We start from the raw sequence: 16,007 nt of genomic DNA, 5'->3' as shown, positions 1-16,007 counted from the left end.
CCATCGAGTTGACTTCAACTCATAGTGACCCTATAGAACAGAACAGAACTGCCCCCATAGAGTTTCCAAGGAGTGCCTGGTGGATTCGAACTGCTGACCTTCCGGTTTGCAGCTCCAGCACTTCACCACTATGCCACCAGGGTTTCCAAGCTTCTCAAATAGAGGTTGCTTATTCTCCCCACAAAGAGCACTGGTAGAGCAGTGGTTAGGCACTCAGCTGCTCACCGAAGGGTTGGTGGTTCCAACCCCGCAGTTGCACTGCAAGAGAAAGATGCGGCAGTCGGCTTCTGTAAAGACTGACAGCCTTGGAAACCCTATGGGGCAGTTCTACTCTGCCCTACACGGTCACTAGGAGTCAGAATCGACTCAATGGCAGTGGGTTTTTGATACGCCCCCCACCTCACTGACACTAAGTCAGGAGGTGGAGTTAGTACTTACAAATGCTGTGAGATCATTACTCCTATAACCTCAAGTATAAACTCTTGTTCCTTAGAAGCACATCCTCCCTGTTTATACCACCTGAGTATACAGGCAGAATCCATCTATCCCTAGTTCTTTTACTCCAAACCTTTCCACAGTTATGGGTAATTACAACAGATATAGACTTGTACATGACATAGCCAAATTTTTGGCTCAGTGACTTTGTAGCAGATGAGAGGTATATTAGAACGAAGAAAATAAAGTCCCCTTAGATTAAAAAAAAAAAAATTTTTTTTTTTTTCAAAATTATCTGGGAGGCTTTTAAAAACGAATCATCCCAGAAAATATTCTAATTGTGGTAATGGTTGTATAATTCCACAAATATATTAAAAACCATTGAATCACGAATCATAAAATACTTTAAAATGAGTAAATTGTAGGGTATGTAAATTATATCTCAATAAAGTTATAAAAAAGACCTAAACACTATTTATGAGCTGAAAGGGCACATAAAAAGGTTGAAAACGATTTACTGAGGCTCTCAGTTCCCTGAATATCTAACTCCAGTGATATTTAGTCCTATTCCATTTAAGAAACTCATCCTACGACCTTGTCATAATTCCTACACTACCACCAGTAAATGTTCATCTTCTGAAATCTGAATTCACTCATTCACTCACTCAGTGCCTCTTATATGGCAAAGCACTATCACAGGCACTAGGTATAGTGTGGTGAACAAAACATATATCTTTACTGATTTCGTAGAGGGGGAGGGATACAGATGACTAAACAGGCAACTGCAAAACAGTGTGAGTACAGAGGTAGAAAAGGTACAGGGTGGTAAGGGAACATAAGGTATTCACTTATCCCAGTCTTGAAGAATTAGGAAAATCTTCCTGAAAGATAAAGTGTTCTAAGGTAAGAATGAGTGGGAGTTAACCAGGTATTAAGGAGGAGGGAGAATGTTCCAAGAAGTCAGAACTCATTTGGGGGAAGTGAATGTAGGTATAAAAAAAAGATACAGATAAAGCTAGAGGAATGAGGGGGGATGCGGACTATGACAGAAAAAAGAAAAGTCATGAAAAAGTTTTAACTCATGGTCACATTAAAGGATCATTCCAGTTTCACCACGGCTTAAAATGGAATTAGGGTGATATGGGGTTTGGGATGGAGGCAAAAATGAAGTCAGAGAGACCTGTTAGGAAACTATCCCAGGAGTCTAACTCAGCACTGTCCAAAGGAAACAATGGGAACCAAAAATGAGAGCACATACATAATTTATAATTTTCTAGTAGCCAAATTTTTTAAGAAATGGCAAAATAAGGTAAAATTAATTTTAATAATGTATTGTCTTATATATTCAAAATAACATAATTTAAACATGTACTCAATCAAAAAACTGATGTAGTATTTTGCTTTTTTTTTCATAGTAAGTCTTCAAAATCCAGTGTGTATTTTACATTTATAGCACATCTCAACTTGGACTAGCTACATTTCAAATGCTCAACAACCACATGATACTAGTGGCTACTATAATTATACTGTGCAGGTCTAAGTGAAAGATGATGGTAGATTGTATTTAAGAGAAGTTGCAGTAGGAGTAAAACAAAAAAGATAAAACACCAAAAAAAAAAAAAAAAAAAAGCTACTGCTGTCAAGTCAATTCTGACTCATAGCTACCTTATAGGGCAGAGTAGAACTTCCCCATAGGGTTTCCAAGAAGCAGCTGGTGGATTCGAACTGCTGACCTTTTGGTTAGCAGCCACAGCACTTAAACACTGTGCCACAAGGGCAGGGATATTTAATAGTTTATACTCAACATGACTTAGTAACTGACTGAAGTAGAGAGAGCAACAGTAGTTAAAGGTTACATCCTCAAGTCTCTGGCTCCAGCAGGTACTAATTTACTAAGCTAATGAGACCAAGAAAAGAAAAATATTGAGAGGGCAAAAGATGACATGGTCAGTTTTAGGCAGGTTGAATTTGAGATGTCTGTGAGACATCCAGGTTGCAACGTTAAATAGGCAATGCGCTACATAAATGTGTGAAGTCCAGCAGAGAGAACTGGGCTAAGATGTTGTCTAGAAATAATGAGCACACAGATTATAATTGCAGCTCTCCCAAGGTAAAGTGTATGTGGAGAAACTAAAGCAGAGCTAAGAGTACCCCCAAGGAGTAGCAACATATAACAGACTGGCAAAAGAGAGATGCATGAAAAGGTGACTAAGGAGTAGGCAGTCAAAAGTATGCCAGGAGAATTCCCAAAGCCAACTCTTCAGACAGGCATTGGACTGGACTATGGGATAAAAAATGATACTGGTGAAGAATGAGCTTCTCGGATCACATAGACACATGAGACTATGTGGGCAGATCCTGTCTGGAGAAGAGATGAAAGGGCAGAGGGGGTCAGAAGCTGGCCGAATGGACACAAAAATAGAGAACGGAGAGAAGGAGTGTGCTGTCTCATTAGAGGGAGAGCAACTAGAAGTATACAGCAAGGTGTATATAAGTTTTTGTATGAGAGACTGACTTGGTGTGTAAACTTTCACTTAAAGCACAATTAAAAAAAAAAAAGTACACCAGGAGAATTCTAACTCATGAAAAACAAAACAAAAAAAAGGACCAGACTTATTGGTCTGACAGAGACCGGAGACACTCTGAGAGTATGGTTCCTGGACACTCGTGTATGTAGCTCAGTAATGAAGTCACTCCTGAGATTCACCCTTCAGGGTTAGGCAGGCCCATAAAACAGAATGAGACTAAACGGGCAAACCAGCCCAGGGGTAAGAACGAGAAGGCAGGAGGGGACAGGAAAACCGGTAACTGGGAACCTAAGGTCAAGAAAGGGAGCAGAGTGTTGACATGTCGTGGGGTTGGCAACCAATGTCACAAAACAATTTGTATTAATTGTTTAATGAGAAACTAGTTTGCTCTGTAAACCTTCATCTAAAGTACAAAAAAAAAAAAAAAAAAGGCCAGGAGAGTATGGTAACATAGACACCAAGAAGCTCTCCCATACTCCATTGCTCCCACAATACTTGCTCATCAACCTCATCCAAAACGTAGTCCCTTACCTTTTTACTTTATTTCCATCATTTGCTCCTGCCTTTGCTTCCTTTTTTTGTACCCTACCATATCTCATTTTAACCATATTATTGCCAATTACTAAGAATTCCTTGCTTCATTGTCCTTCTCTGAACCTGTTTGGCAAAGCTGCAGCCCAGAATTATTCCAATTGTATGCTTTCTCTATAACACAGCTGAATAAATTTATCACTATAAATCTGTAATCACCAAATCAATAAGCCTCTCAAAGTTACCTGAAAATCTTACATTTTCTAAATTGTGTTCTGAAAAAGGTATCTCCTTGAAAAAAATCTTAAAAATAAAAATAAGTGAATTTAAAAATAGTTTGAAAACTGCTAAATTCTAAGAGTATCACATGTACATTACTAGCCCTCCCTCTCACAAAAAGACCCACAATCCCTTCAACTGGGTAAGAATCTATGCATTAGGTTCTGATTCTATCAGCTTCCACTCCAGTTATCCAACCCCCCTCACGTCCTTAATCTTATTCTCCACCCAGTTTCTTCCCAACTACCTGTAAACATGCTAATACTGAAACAGATGCAGCGCTGGAGGTGCTCACTCGTCTATGTCAAGAAATATGGAAGACAGCTTCCTGGCCAACTGACTGGAACAGATCCATATTTAGGCCTATTCCCAAGAAAGGTGATCCAACCGAATGTGGAAATTATAGGACAATATCATTAATATCACACGCAAGCAAAATTTTGCTGAAGATCATTCAAAACTGGCTGCAGCAGTATATCGAGAGGGAACCGCCAGAAATTCAGGCCGGTTTCAGAAGAGGACGTGGAACTAGGGATATCATTGCTGATGTCAGGTGGATCCTGGCTGAAAGCAGAGAATACCGGAAGGATGTTTACCTGTGTTTTATTGACTATGTAAAGGCATTCAACTGTGTGGATCATAACAAACTATGGATAATATTGTGAAGAATGGGAATTCCAGAACACTTAATTGTGCTCATGAGGAACCTTTACATAGATCAAGAGGCAGTTGTTTAGACAGAACAAGGGGATACTGACTGGCTTAAAGTCAGGAGAGGTGTGCGTTGGGGTTGTATTCTTTCACCATACCTATTCAATCTGTATGCTGAGCAAATAATACGAGAAGCTGGACTGTACGAAGAAGAATGGGGCATCAGGATTGGAGGAAGACTCATTAACAACCTGTGTTATGCAGATGACACAACCTTGCTTGCTGAAAGTGAGGAGGACTTGAAACACTTACTGATGAAGATCAAAGACCACAACCTGCAGCATGGAGCAACTCAACATAAAGAAAACAAAAATCCTCACAACTGGACCAATGAGCAACATCATGATAAACAGAGAAAAGACTGAAGTTGTCAGGGATTTCATTTTACTTGGATCCACAATGAACAGCCATGGAAGCAGCAGTCAAGAAATCAAAAGATGTGTTGCATTGGGTAAATCTGCTGCAAAGGACCTCTTTAAAGTGTTGAAGAGCAAAGATGTCACCTTCAAGACTAAGGTGTGCCTGACCCAAGCCATGGTATTTTCAATCACATCATATGAATGTGAAAGCTGGACAATGAATAAGGAAGACCGAAGAAGAACTGATGCCTTTGAATTGTGGTGCTGGCGAAGAATGTTGAATATACCATGGACTGCCAAAAGAACAAACGAATCTGTCTTAGAAGAAGTACAAGCAGAATGCTCCTTAGAAGCAAGGATGGTGAGACTGCATCTTACATACTTTGGACATGTTGTCAGGAGGGATCAGTCCCTGGAGAAGGACTTCATGCTTGGCAGAGTACAGGGTCAGTGGAAATGAGGAAGACCCTTAATGAGGTGGACTGACAACACAGTGGCTGTAACAATGAGCTCAAGCATAACAACAACTGTAAGGATGGCTCAGCACCGGGCAGGGTTTTGTTCCGTTGTGCATAGGGTCGCTATGAGTCGGAACCGACTCGACGGCACCTAATAACAACAACAATACTGAAGGATCCTTTCTTATCCTGCCTCTAGCTACCTATTTCTCTCTGTTCTACTTCCTTTCCTTCTTATCCAATTTTCTCAAAAGAGTAATCAACAATCACTGGCTCCATTTGCTCATCTCCTATTTACTACTTAAACTGCTTTAATCTGTGTTGTTTTTTTTTTTGCCAAATACCTCTAAAATTATTTAAATCACAGTACAACCTTATATGTTCCCAAATATAATGATAGCTTTCTTTCTACTGCTAAGACCACTCTTTTAAAGCCCATTAATCTACCTAACACTTGAATGTTAGTATATCCCATGATCCATTCACCCCCAACCTTTGTTTTTAAAAGTTACATAATCTCTTTTGAGAAACTAATAAAAGCTATGAAACTACTCTCTAGAAAAGGAATTAAGATGCCAACATTTTCTATTGCCTAGAGCATGGCAATGTTCTTCAATTCAGTTTCCCCTGCCTTCATGCTTGGCACCGCCCCATGCTAAATCTATCTTCTAAAATGCAGCCAAAAAGGTCTTTGTAAAATATCAGTCTGAATATGCTATCATTTGCCCATTCAAATGTTAAACTGGCTCCTCATCTCTTATAGTCTGGTTGAAAAACATGTATCATAAGGGTCACTGCTTCTTCCCCTTACATTCATGGCAGATAGGCGTAACTGTTCATGACTAGAATGATCAAATGCCCAATATGCCTGGGACAGACCCATTCTACACAAGTTGTTTTGACATAATTATCAGTAGAGCCCCCTTTCACTCTCAAAAGTGTCTTCAGTCACCCTAATCACGGCACTTTTCCATTAAGCCTGAGTACGACCTCAGACTCCTTAGTACAATTTTTCAGGAAGTCACTCAAAATTGATCAGAGCTGGCATGCGAGGTTTAAAAAAATCTACTTGTCATCCTTGAAATATAATACAAGTTCCTTTCCATGTATACAAGATCTTTCATGGACAGCCCCTGTCTGCCTCTCTGGTCTAATTTCCTGCATCTTCCCTGTCACAGGTGATGCTCTGATCATCATGAACCACTTGCAGAGTAAGTACTTATGCTCTTGGTATTCCTTCTAACCAGAACACTGTTACTTTTGTTTGTTTAAATCTTTTTCCTCTTTCGAAACGCAATTCAAGCATTTCTTTTTCTGGGAAATTTGTCTTTACAGCCAGTAGTTATCTATCTACTTAGATCCTGAAGCATAATCCAACCAAGGCTTTTACACCACTGTATCGAAATGACTTTTTTTTTAACATCCTTGTTTCCCTCACCTGAGATTCCTTGGCAGAAGGCAGTTTGTTCAATAAATGGTGCTTGAATGAGGGTAACAAAATGAATGAGGCAATGGAAAAATGAACAAACATTCTACTCAAATGTTCAGAGGAACTTAAGGAAAATAATCATGTTGTGTGGCTCGATCTATGCTCTACCTAGTTGGTGAAATATCCAGGAGCAACTTATTTTCATAATTCAGAATCAAACTTCTTTCATCTACCGTCTTCTCTATACTTTGTTCTTTTACAGCAAAATGGCTACATCTGATACGTTTTACTAAACATTTTGTCAATGTTTGGGGGGGGAGCCCCCCCGTATTTGCTTTAAAGTGAAGAATGAGAGAACACTATAAATAAAAAGAAAATGTATTAGATACTAGATAATTTCACTAAGATGAGCTATCTGGCATAATTTTCTGGCATTAATTTATCCACAAAAGTACTTCTGTGCTAATATAATTAAACTGAAATTTCCTCAAGAAAAGAAGCTATGTCTCATTCGTACTATAGTTGGTACGCATAACACAGAGTCCAGGAAATGGTTCAAACTTAAATGACCAATTAACAAATCAAAAAGTTAACATATATGAACTGATACATTTAATAAAAGCAATGTTGATAATTACTTGTGATCAAGCTCTAATAAAATTATATATCTCATCCTTTTAATATTTTCTTTCCTAATTTGTAACACCAACTTAAGGCTTTAGGGTATTAGTGGGTGTTAGGTGGAAAAATTGTCCTCAGTTAAAAAGTTTGGAGAATTCTGAAATAAACAAAGAAAAGTGGGTTTCTTTATTGTAGCAACATCTCAGGTTGCTTATATAATACAAAATAGGAATATAATATAGTTTCCCAAACTAATTTGAGTAGGGAACTTATGCGTATCATATGAGACCAGTGCATCCAACTCAGAGAAAATACAGTTTTAGATGAATTATTATAAGGTAGAGTTCAAAGTCAAATGATAAGCATTAACTCTTTTTCTTTTTTCAAATTCAAAAGACCAACAAATTGCTTACTGTTTTGTTAAAACCATTTATCGCAAGAAAAACATGAGAACAGATGTGGAAACACTTTCCTCATGTTTAAAGATAATAAATTAGTGTTCAATTTTTTCTTTGGCAGATTATAAACCAATATCCTTAACTTCCTGAGTAGTATTTTCTAATTCTTTCATTACTGTCATACACTATATATATATTTTTAGGACCTACAGCCCATTATCTTGGTGACATTATACAGGAGATTTCTCATCCATTAAAGTAGAGCTCTCAATGGTTTTGGCTTAAACAACAGTTAGTTGTAAATTTATTAATAATACATGTTATGTGCCTGCGTCTACATTTGAATTCTAAGACTGAAAACACTTCAAATTAAATTCAAAACACATTTGCCAATATAATATGCTCTTAATAGTGAAACTACAGCTACTATTCGCAAGCATGAAATACTAAAGCTTAATTTAAAGGCCACAGCAGATATAGAAAGACATTTATTAACTGTCTAAAACTTCGCTGGAGTGCCAAGATATATTCACAGTCTTGACCTCCTTGACTCCACATTCATTTTAATACACTTAAATCAGGCTTTCATTATTATTCTACTGAAAATGCTCTTATGTCAAGGTCAGCAATTACCTTTAGTTTGGAAACCCAATGGCTAATTAGCAGTCTGACCTATCAGCAGCATTTAACTTCCTTCAGATGGCTTTTGCATTCTCCTTTCTGGCATCTCTTTTGTCCCTGGGCTCAATCTTTAGGTTTCCTTTCTTCTCTACCTATTCCTCTCCCTAGTAATCTCATCCACTTGCAGTTTTAAATCTCTTCTTTGTACAGTGTTGACTCTCAAAATTTACATCTCCAGCCAGTACCTGAGTTCCGAACTTAAATATACAACTCCAGATTGGATTTTCCAACTTTAATATGTAATAAGCTTCTCAAATTTAACAATGCCAAAAATGAAACTCTTGATAGTATCCCCAAACTTGCTCCTTTTCTCTGGCTTATCTCAGAAAACAGTGACTCAAATACTCTACTTACTCTGGTAAAAAGCCTAGGTAGGAGTCATACTTGATTCTTCCTTTCAAGTTTCACATTTAGTCCATCAGTAAGTCCCACTGGTAATATCTTAAAAATACATCACAAATCTGAACTTTTCTCACCGTCTTCACTATTGTCACACTAGTTTAAGCCCACCAACATCTTTCTTCTGGACTACTGGAAGAGCCTCCTTACTGATGTTATGCTTCTCATATTGAATATTCCACCCTTGGCACTTAATCTACTCTTCACATAATAGTCAGAATGACCATGTAAAAATGTGACTCACATCTTGCCATTCCCTGGCTTGAAATACTCCCAACTGATTTCTGTCTAACCCAGAGTAAAACCCCAAGTACTACATTCAGTACAAGGCCCTCCCTAAATGATCTGGTTCCAGCTTTCCTCTCTGATCTAATCTGCACAATTCTTCCCATTCCTCATTACACTGCAGCCTGCTGGGCTCTTATTTAAAAAACACAAATATACCAAGCTTATTCCCATATTAGGGCTTTACACTGAATATTCCCATAATGTCCAATCCTACCACCCAAGGCTATGCATGGGTCAATCCTGGTATCTTTGGTAATCTGCTTTTCTGTTCCCTCTTAAGAGAGACATTTCCTAATCACTCATTTAAAATGGGATATCTACTTCAATCCTGCTACTCTTCCAATGCCTATCTAGTTTTTTTTTTTTTTTTTTTGTAGCACTTACCACCACCTGAAAGTTTATTACATACTTACTTGTTTGTCTCTCTTGTCCGTGAGAATGTAAGCTCAATGAGAATAAGACTATCTGCTTCATCAACATATCCCCAGCTCCAAAAACAGTTCACGGCCTATTACAAGTGTTTGTCAGATGAAAAAAGTCCATGGGATGACTCTTAATTTTTTTAGAAACACCTCTTTAAGGATTGTGAAAGTGCCCAACAAGAAACACCATTTAAATAATCAATTTTCTACCTATACGTCACACAGGATCACTGTAAAAACTTATTAAAGGATCTATAAATCCTTTTATAGATTTAGGGGAAATCAGACAAGTCCAACAGGATTTGTTCTTCAGGAGTCTACCCATCATGCTTCATGAAAATTTTGTGTTTCTAAATACTTACTAAGACTTTTCCTTACACATATTTTACATGCATATAATAAGTTTTTACATGGGTATCAGAGTATAACTGCTTTTAAATGTTCCTATGTAAATTAGAATGCATGATTATATAATAAAACTGGAATTCCAGTAATTTACAAAATCAAAATGCCTACCTGATTATCTGAGAGCCACATAGCAGTCAATTGCTGTAGCTTGGTAAAGCTAAAGGGCAAATTCTTTAATCTGTGGGGGGAAAAATACAAAGAAAAATTAAACTTTAAAATGAGAATATTTAAAATGATTTGACAGCTAAATTTAATGGCCTTCTAAATAATGCTACAGTATTATTTAAAGAAAGAAGAGGAAAATGATTACTTAAGGAGACAACTCAATACAAGTCTTTGTATAGGATATAAGACAAAATATTATCCAGTTTAAAAAACAATTGCTGAGTTCAATCAATTCAGCTGGCATGAAATTGGATTAACTAATAACCTCCATAAAGTTGTCTGTTAAAAAAAAATTAACTGTCTTTGCCTTAGAGCAAAGACTTGGACACATGAAGCAATGTATCATAAAACTGCTTTGGCTGTATTATTTGTATTTAGAGAGAACAAACTGTTATAAAAAGCACTGCTCTATAGTTCTTTTAGTACTTTCATCACAAAGAGACTATTCTAAGGTGATAATGAGTGAAAACAAAGTCACATAAATATTCACTAAAATGTTAAATTAAAATAGTACTCTATTTAAAATAAGGTACGTACTTCAACCCTGCTATCAAACTCCTATCTACTCCTCTATGTCTATCTTCCAAGGCAATCTGCAGTCTTGGGGCAGAAAATATAAGCTGAAACAGGAACTTAATAAAAGAAAGCAATGGTTCTTTTTAAATAAAATGAAAGTCAGAATACTGTACTAGTCAGAAAACTGGATGTAAATCAGAGCTCTATCTTATTAGCTGTGTGACTTATGTGAGTCACCTAAACTAGGAATATTATTTTCTCCTCCAGGAAATGGGATGGTCTATCACACTATTTCTTAGGGTTGGTTTTAAGGACTGCATAGATGCCATGAGAGCAAAATGTAAAAAATGCTCTATGAACGCTGTTTTCTCATTATCATTAGTACTTTTATTCCAGGAAAAATTATAGACATTCTGCTTACCTTCAACACTGTTCTAACTTAGCAACCCTAGTAATTTATTTGCTCTGTACCTTCGTTTCATTGCCCAAGCTATGTGAGTGCCTAACCATACCTTTACCCAGAAATATATAAGCAACAGATTAGATTCAAAAGCTGCTTTTTCAACAGCAGCATTAAGGTGAAGATCTGCCTGTACAGTAGAAAAGGTTTTACTATAAGGAGAGAACAAAGGTTGTATAGCTGAAGTTAACCCAAAATTAAGTGACAAATAACTCCGCATGGTAATTAACATCAGGAAAATTAGATCATCCATTCAGATGAAAATTCTACGTAAAGAATAAGAAAAATGTATTAAAAGGGAAACAAGTATTAGATTTTCTATCATATATCATGTGAAACTTTAATTCTGTTCAATCAACGCCTTCTATAAGCCAACTGATTATTACAAACCTGTTGTCACTTAAATTAATGACTTTTAATTTTTGCATATCACCCATTTCCTCTGGAAGTGTCTCAAGTTTATTAGAATGAAGAAACAGCACAGTTATATTTTTCCAACTTCCAATCTGAAAGAGAAAAAAATTTAAGCGTCAAGTATTTGGCTTATTGTACACTGATATTCACTACAGCATTATTCACAATAACCAAAAGATGGGAACAACCCATGTGTTCATAAGCAGATGAATGGGTGAAAAAACATGATATATACATACAATGGAGTATCACTCAACCATAAAGAGGAATGAAATTCTGGCATGGATGAACCTTATAAACATTATGCTGAGTGAAATAAGTCAGACACAAAAGGGAAAATACTGTATACCCCATTTATATGAAATATCTAGAATGGTAAATGCATTATGTACGTAAGTTTGCAAGTGGTTACCCGAGGCTGAGAAGATGACAGAATTAGGGTTATTACTGAAGGGGTACTCTGAGTTCCTGTTTAGGGTGATATAAAACTTTCGGAAATGGATAGTGGTGATGGTAGCAAAACATGGTTAATGTAATTAACACCACTGAATTGTATTCATAAAACCAGTAAAAATGGCAAACTTTTTGTTATATATACATTTTACCACAACAACAAAAAAATTTTTAATTGGCCTATTGGTTAATGAACGTATTTTATATGTATAATATCATTTTCAACATTATGCAAAATAATCTTCACTTTTGTAAAAAGAATGATCATATTTTCACTTTTTAATAATTTTCATGTATAAAGGAGAGTTAGGTACCTCTTCTAAAATAGTTAATTATTATTCAAAAAAAAATGTAGCAATATAATAAACAAAACCAAACTGGACAGTTTACAATAAAGATAATCAGAAAAAGATGAAAAGTTAAAAAACTAAAAATAAATTTAAAATACAGTACCTCTGGTGGTAACTGTTGTAAATAATTATGATCTGCAGCAAAGGTTCTTATATTAGTAAGCTGCCCAATAGATGAAGGCAAAGCTTCAACTTCATTGAAACTACAATCCAGTTCTTCTACTGATGTTAACCTTTAATTAAAAAATAAAGCATACATTATAAACAAAGGTTTTATATGTATAATCCAAAATGTATGAACATTTAATCTTGACTTGAATAAACCTAGGGAAACTTCTATTTCACTACCTAAACTTTACCAATAATAAATAGGTCTGCCTATCTTTATTGTAAATATGCCTACCTGTATACCAATTATTTATTTAAACATTTATGTAGTCTCTTCTAGATGTTTTTTATGCAATTATCTGGAAAAAAAAAAATACATATACGGAGCCCTGGTGCCACAGTGGTTAACATCTACTACTGCTAACCAAAGGGTCAGCAGTTTGAATCCACCAGCTGCTCCTTGCAAACCCTATGGGGCAGTTATGCTCTGTCCTACAGGATCACTATGAGTCAGAATCAACTTGTTGGCTATGGGTTTGGGTTGATTTACACACACACACACACACACACACACACACACACACGCCATACTGAAAGCAAAATCTGCTAGTTTTTTAATTCATACAAATCTTACCCTCCTACAGAGTCTGGCAGATACATTAATTGGTTTTCATCTATTTTTAGAGTTGTTACATTCTTCAGTGAACCTATTAAGAACAGAAATAACACAAAAAAATTTCAACAAGAACTAGAAGCAAATTCACAAACAGTCCATGTGAGCACCTATTAACATTTGACATGAATCAGAAAGAACTTTCCTGAGCAACATGTCTATACTACTTTCTATTCCTTATCCTATACTTTTCACCTACATATCACCACTCAGCATACTGTAAATATGTCTATTAGCCCCCACTAGAATGCAACCTTCATGAGAATATGGACATTTTGTCAGCTTTATTCACTGCTGTAACCCCACTCCTTAAAGCAATGCCATGGCATACAGAGCACAAACCTGTTGAATTAATGGACTGAAAAAATTGTAATATGAAAACAAGTTATATAACAAACTATCAATATTCAATGTACATTAAATATTAAAACACTAAAGTGAAGATAAAGAACATAATTCCTAATTAATTTGCAAAATATAACCTGAGATAAAACTACTATATAACTCGACTGAGAAATCTGTTTAAAAAAATGGGGAGGGAGGGAAGATTTATATTAGAACATCATAAAGATGTCAAAATTTAGGTTTTTGGTCATTTCGTCAAAAAAATTCAATTCCCTTGACACAAACGACCAGATAGATACACAAATACAGACTCACTACCAATTAATGAGCTCTCAGAGGAGTTACTCGATTTAGTCTGTTTTCTTGTGAGTCTATAACGAAGTGGCCTGAAAAAAATTACCAAATAAGGGCTATGATCGAGAGTTAAGCAAAGTTTGGATAAACTAACTTCTTGGAGATAATTGAAATTTTATCATGGTGATTTAAAACAGTGAAATTTCCTTAAAGAAAAACAAAAAAATGTCAACAAAGGAATAAAGTGAATTGTACAACTGATCACACATCAGGCAAATAAGTTAAATGAGATCTTTTACTGTAGGAGCGCAGTACAGAATAAATAAAATTTTGATAATATATGGAAGCTTGGACTCAAGCAAGGGCAAACGCTTTATTTCTCAGATTTTACTTTAGTAAAAACTAATCTATGAATTAGAAAATAATACAAACCAATAGTCTCAGGCAGTTGTTGAAGTGAATTGCTTGATAATAGGAGGTCTTGAAGGTTTTCACATGCTGAAATTCCTTCTTCAACCATTTCGATATTATTTTTAGAAACATCCAAATATGTGAGCTGTTTCAAACTACCGATAAACTGTAAGTTTAAAAAAAAAAAAAAAGGGAATCTAGTGACTCCATTAAGTACTTTGTAAAAAGTTTAGGCAATAAACCTAATACCAAGTTATAATGCATACTTAAATCTTCATATGAGAAAGAGGACTTACAAATTGTTTTAGCTGCCATTAGTGATTTATTCAGTCATAAAAGCTAAGAGCTCCTACTGATTTTAGCCCAGCAGAATGACGAAGGACATATATGGTACTATTCTTTGAGAACTCAGCTACCCATCATCTGTGAGGGAAATAGCAAATATGGGGGTTCTTAAGATTTCTTGAGATCTGAGACTGTACAATTTGTCAGTTGAGAAGACAAAGTATACGGAAAAATTTGTATTTTAGCAACTCCCTGGGCAAACTGGGGTAGAATACAAGGTCAACTGCTAAGATTGACAAAGATACACACCATGGTATCAAAAAGAGACAATCAGACAAAGCTTATTCTGGAAATTTTCTAATTTTAATTAAGAATTTGTTCATGGCTAATAAAAAGGTAATTTGCTTTTAGCTGTTTAATACTAATAACAATTAAATAAAACTTCTATTTATTACTAATTAAAAGTCACTTGGAAATGCACAATTCATAAAACTGCTGCAAAGGATAGACAAAAATAAGTGAAAGCATTTAATATTTGACATACATACCCCTGGGATAAAAGTCAGTCTATTACCATCCATCCAAAATTCTTTTAATCCACTTAGCTGCTCAAGTACTTCAGGCTGTTTGAATAGGGAGGGGGAAAAACAAAAAATTTACTTGAATGTGTCTTTATTGGGCAAGAGAACCTCCAGGGAATTTTGAATGATAGCTTTTTAGTTTCAAAAGTTCAAATAAAAAATAAATTCAGCTACTGGAAAGAATAACTTTGAAGAATAATTTGAAATATAACCCTAGAATATATCTCTCTTAAAATTTGAATATTAGAGGTAAAAGAACTCTTATTGCGTATTAGTTAAGTTATACTGTACAGGACTTTAGCATTTATAACAAATTTCAAAAACATCACTTCATTTAATCCTGGAAACAATCTGTGAAGTGCATAATACATACTTTACAGATGAATAAAAGTTCAATGAACTGCCCAAAGTCCCACAGCTTTAAAAAAAAAAACACAAAAGGAGAGCCAGGACTTGAATCTTTCTACTACATTATAGTTACTAAAATAACATTTAAAAAATGGTTGCCATCGGGTAGATTCTGGTTTATGGTGACCCCATGTGTGTCAGAGTAGAACTGGCTGATTTTTAGAAACAGATCGCCAGGACTTTCTTCCAAGGTCACTCTGGGTGAACTCAAACCTCCAACCTTTGGGTTAACAGCCAAGTGAGTTAACTGTGCCACCCAGAGACTGAAGGGGAACTCTAAGATGGTCATTCTAAAATAGTAAATTATATGAAATTCATTTTGTTTATTATATAATAGGGTGAAATATTATACAATTAATAAAGAAAAAACAGGACTCTTGTTTCCAAGAGTAGAATACAAAGAAACACTCATTCATTAACAATAAAAAGATGAAAGCAATATTGAAGCAGAATAAAGCAGGAAACCACAATGCCTAATCTCAGAACATGCTATACACCCATGGTAGTCAAAACAGCCTGGTACTGGTACAATAGACACATGGACCAATGGAACAGAACTGAGAAATCAGATGTAAACCCATCCACCTATGGTCAGCA

General features: G+C 35.7%; 1 protein-coding gene across 5 annotated transcripts in view; it reads right to left on the bottom strand.

Moving 5' to 3' along the window:
• Nucleotides 1-16,007, bottom strand: part of ERBIN (erbb2 interacting protein) — a 169,693-nt gene that overhangs the window by 41,536 nt on the left and 112,150 nt on the right. For all 5 annotated transcript variants that reach the window (XM_049864706.1, XM_049864695.1, XM_049864714.1 and 2 more), the window contains 6 exons: nucleotides 14,970-15,044; nucleotides 14,158-14,302; nucleotides 13,048-13,120; nucleotides 12,409-12,538; nucleotides 11,479-11,594; nucleotides 10,056-10,125 (listed from right to left, as the gene is read on the bottom strand). In XM_049864706.1, coding sequence (XP_049720663.1) covers nucleotides 10,056-10,125; nucleotides 11,479-11,594; nucleotides 12,409-12,538; nucleotides 13,048-13,120; nucleotides 14,158-14,302; nucleotides 14,970-15,044 — 609 coding nt within the window. The remainder of the gene's footprint in view (nucleotides 1-10,055; nucleotides 10,126-11,478; nucleotides 11,595-12,408; nucleotides 12,539-13,047; nucleotides 13,121-14,157; nucleotides 14,303-14,969; nucleotides 15,045-16,007) is intronic.

This window comes from Elephas maximus, chromosome 2 (genome assembly GCF_024166365.1).
Source record: "Elephas maximus indicus isolate mEleMax1 chromosome 2, mEleMax1 primary haplotype, whole genome shotgun sequence".
Taxonomy (NCBI): domain Eukaryota; kingdom Metazoa; phylum Chordata; class Mammalia; order Proboscidea; family Elephantidae; genus Elephas; species Elephas maximus.
This window is presented reverse-complemented; position numbering and strand designations above follow the sequence as displayed.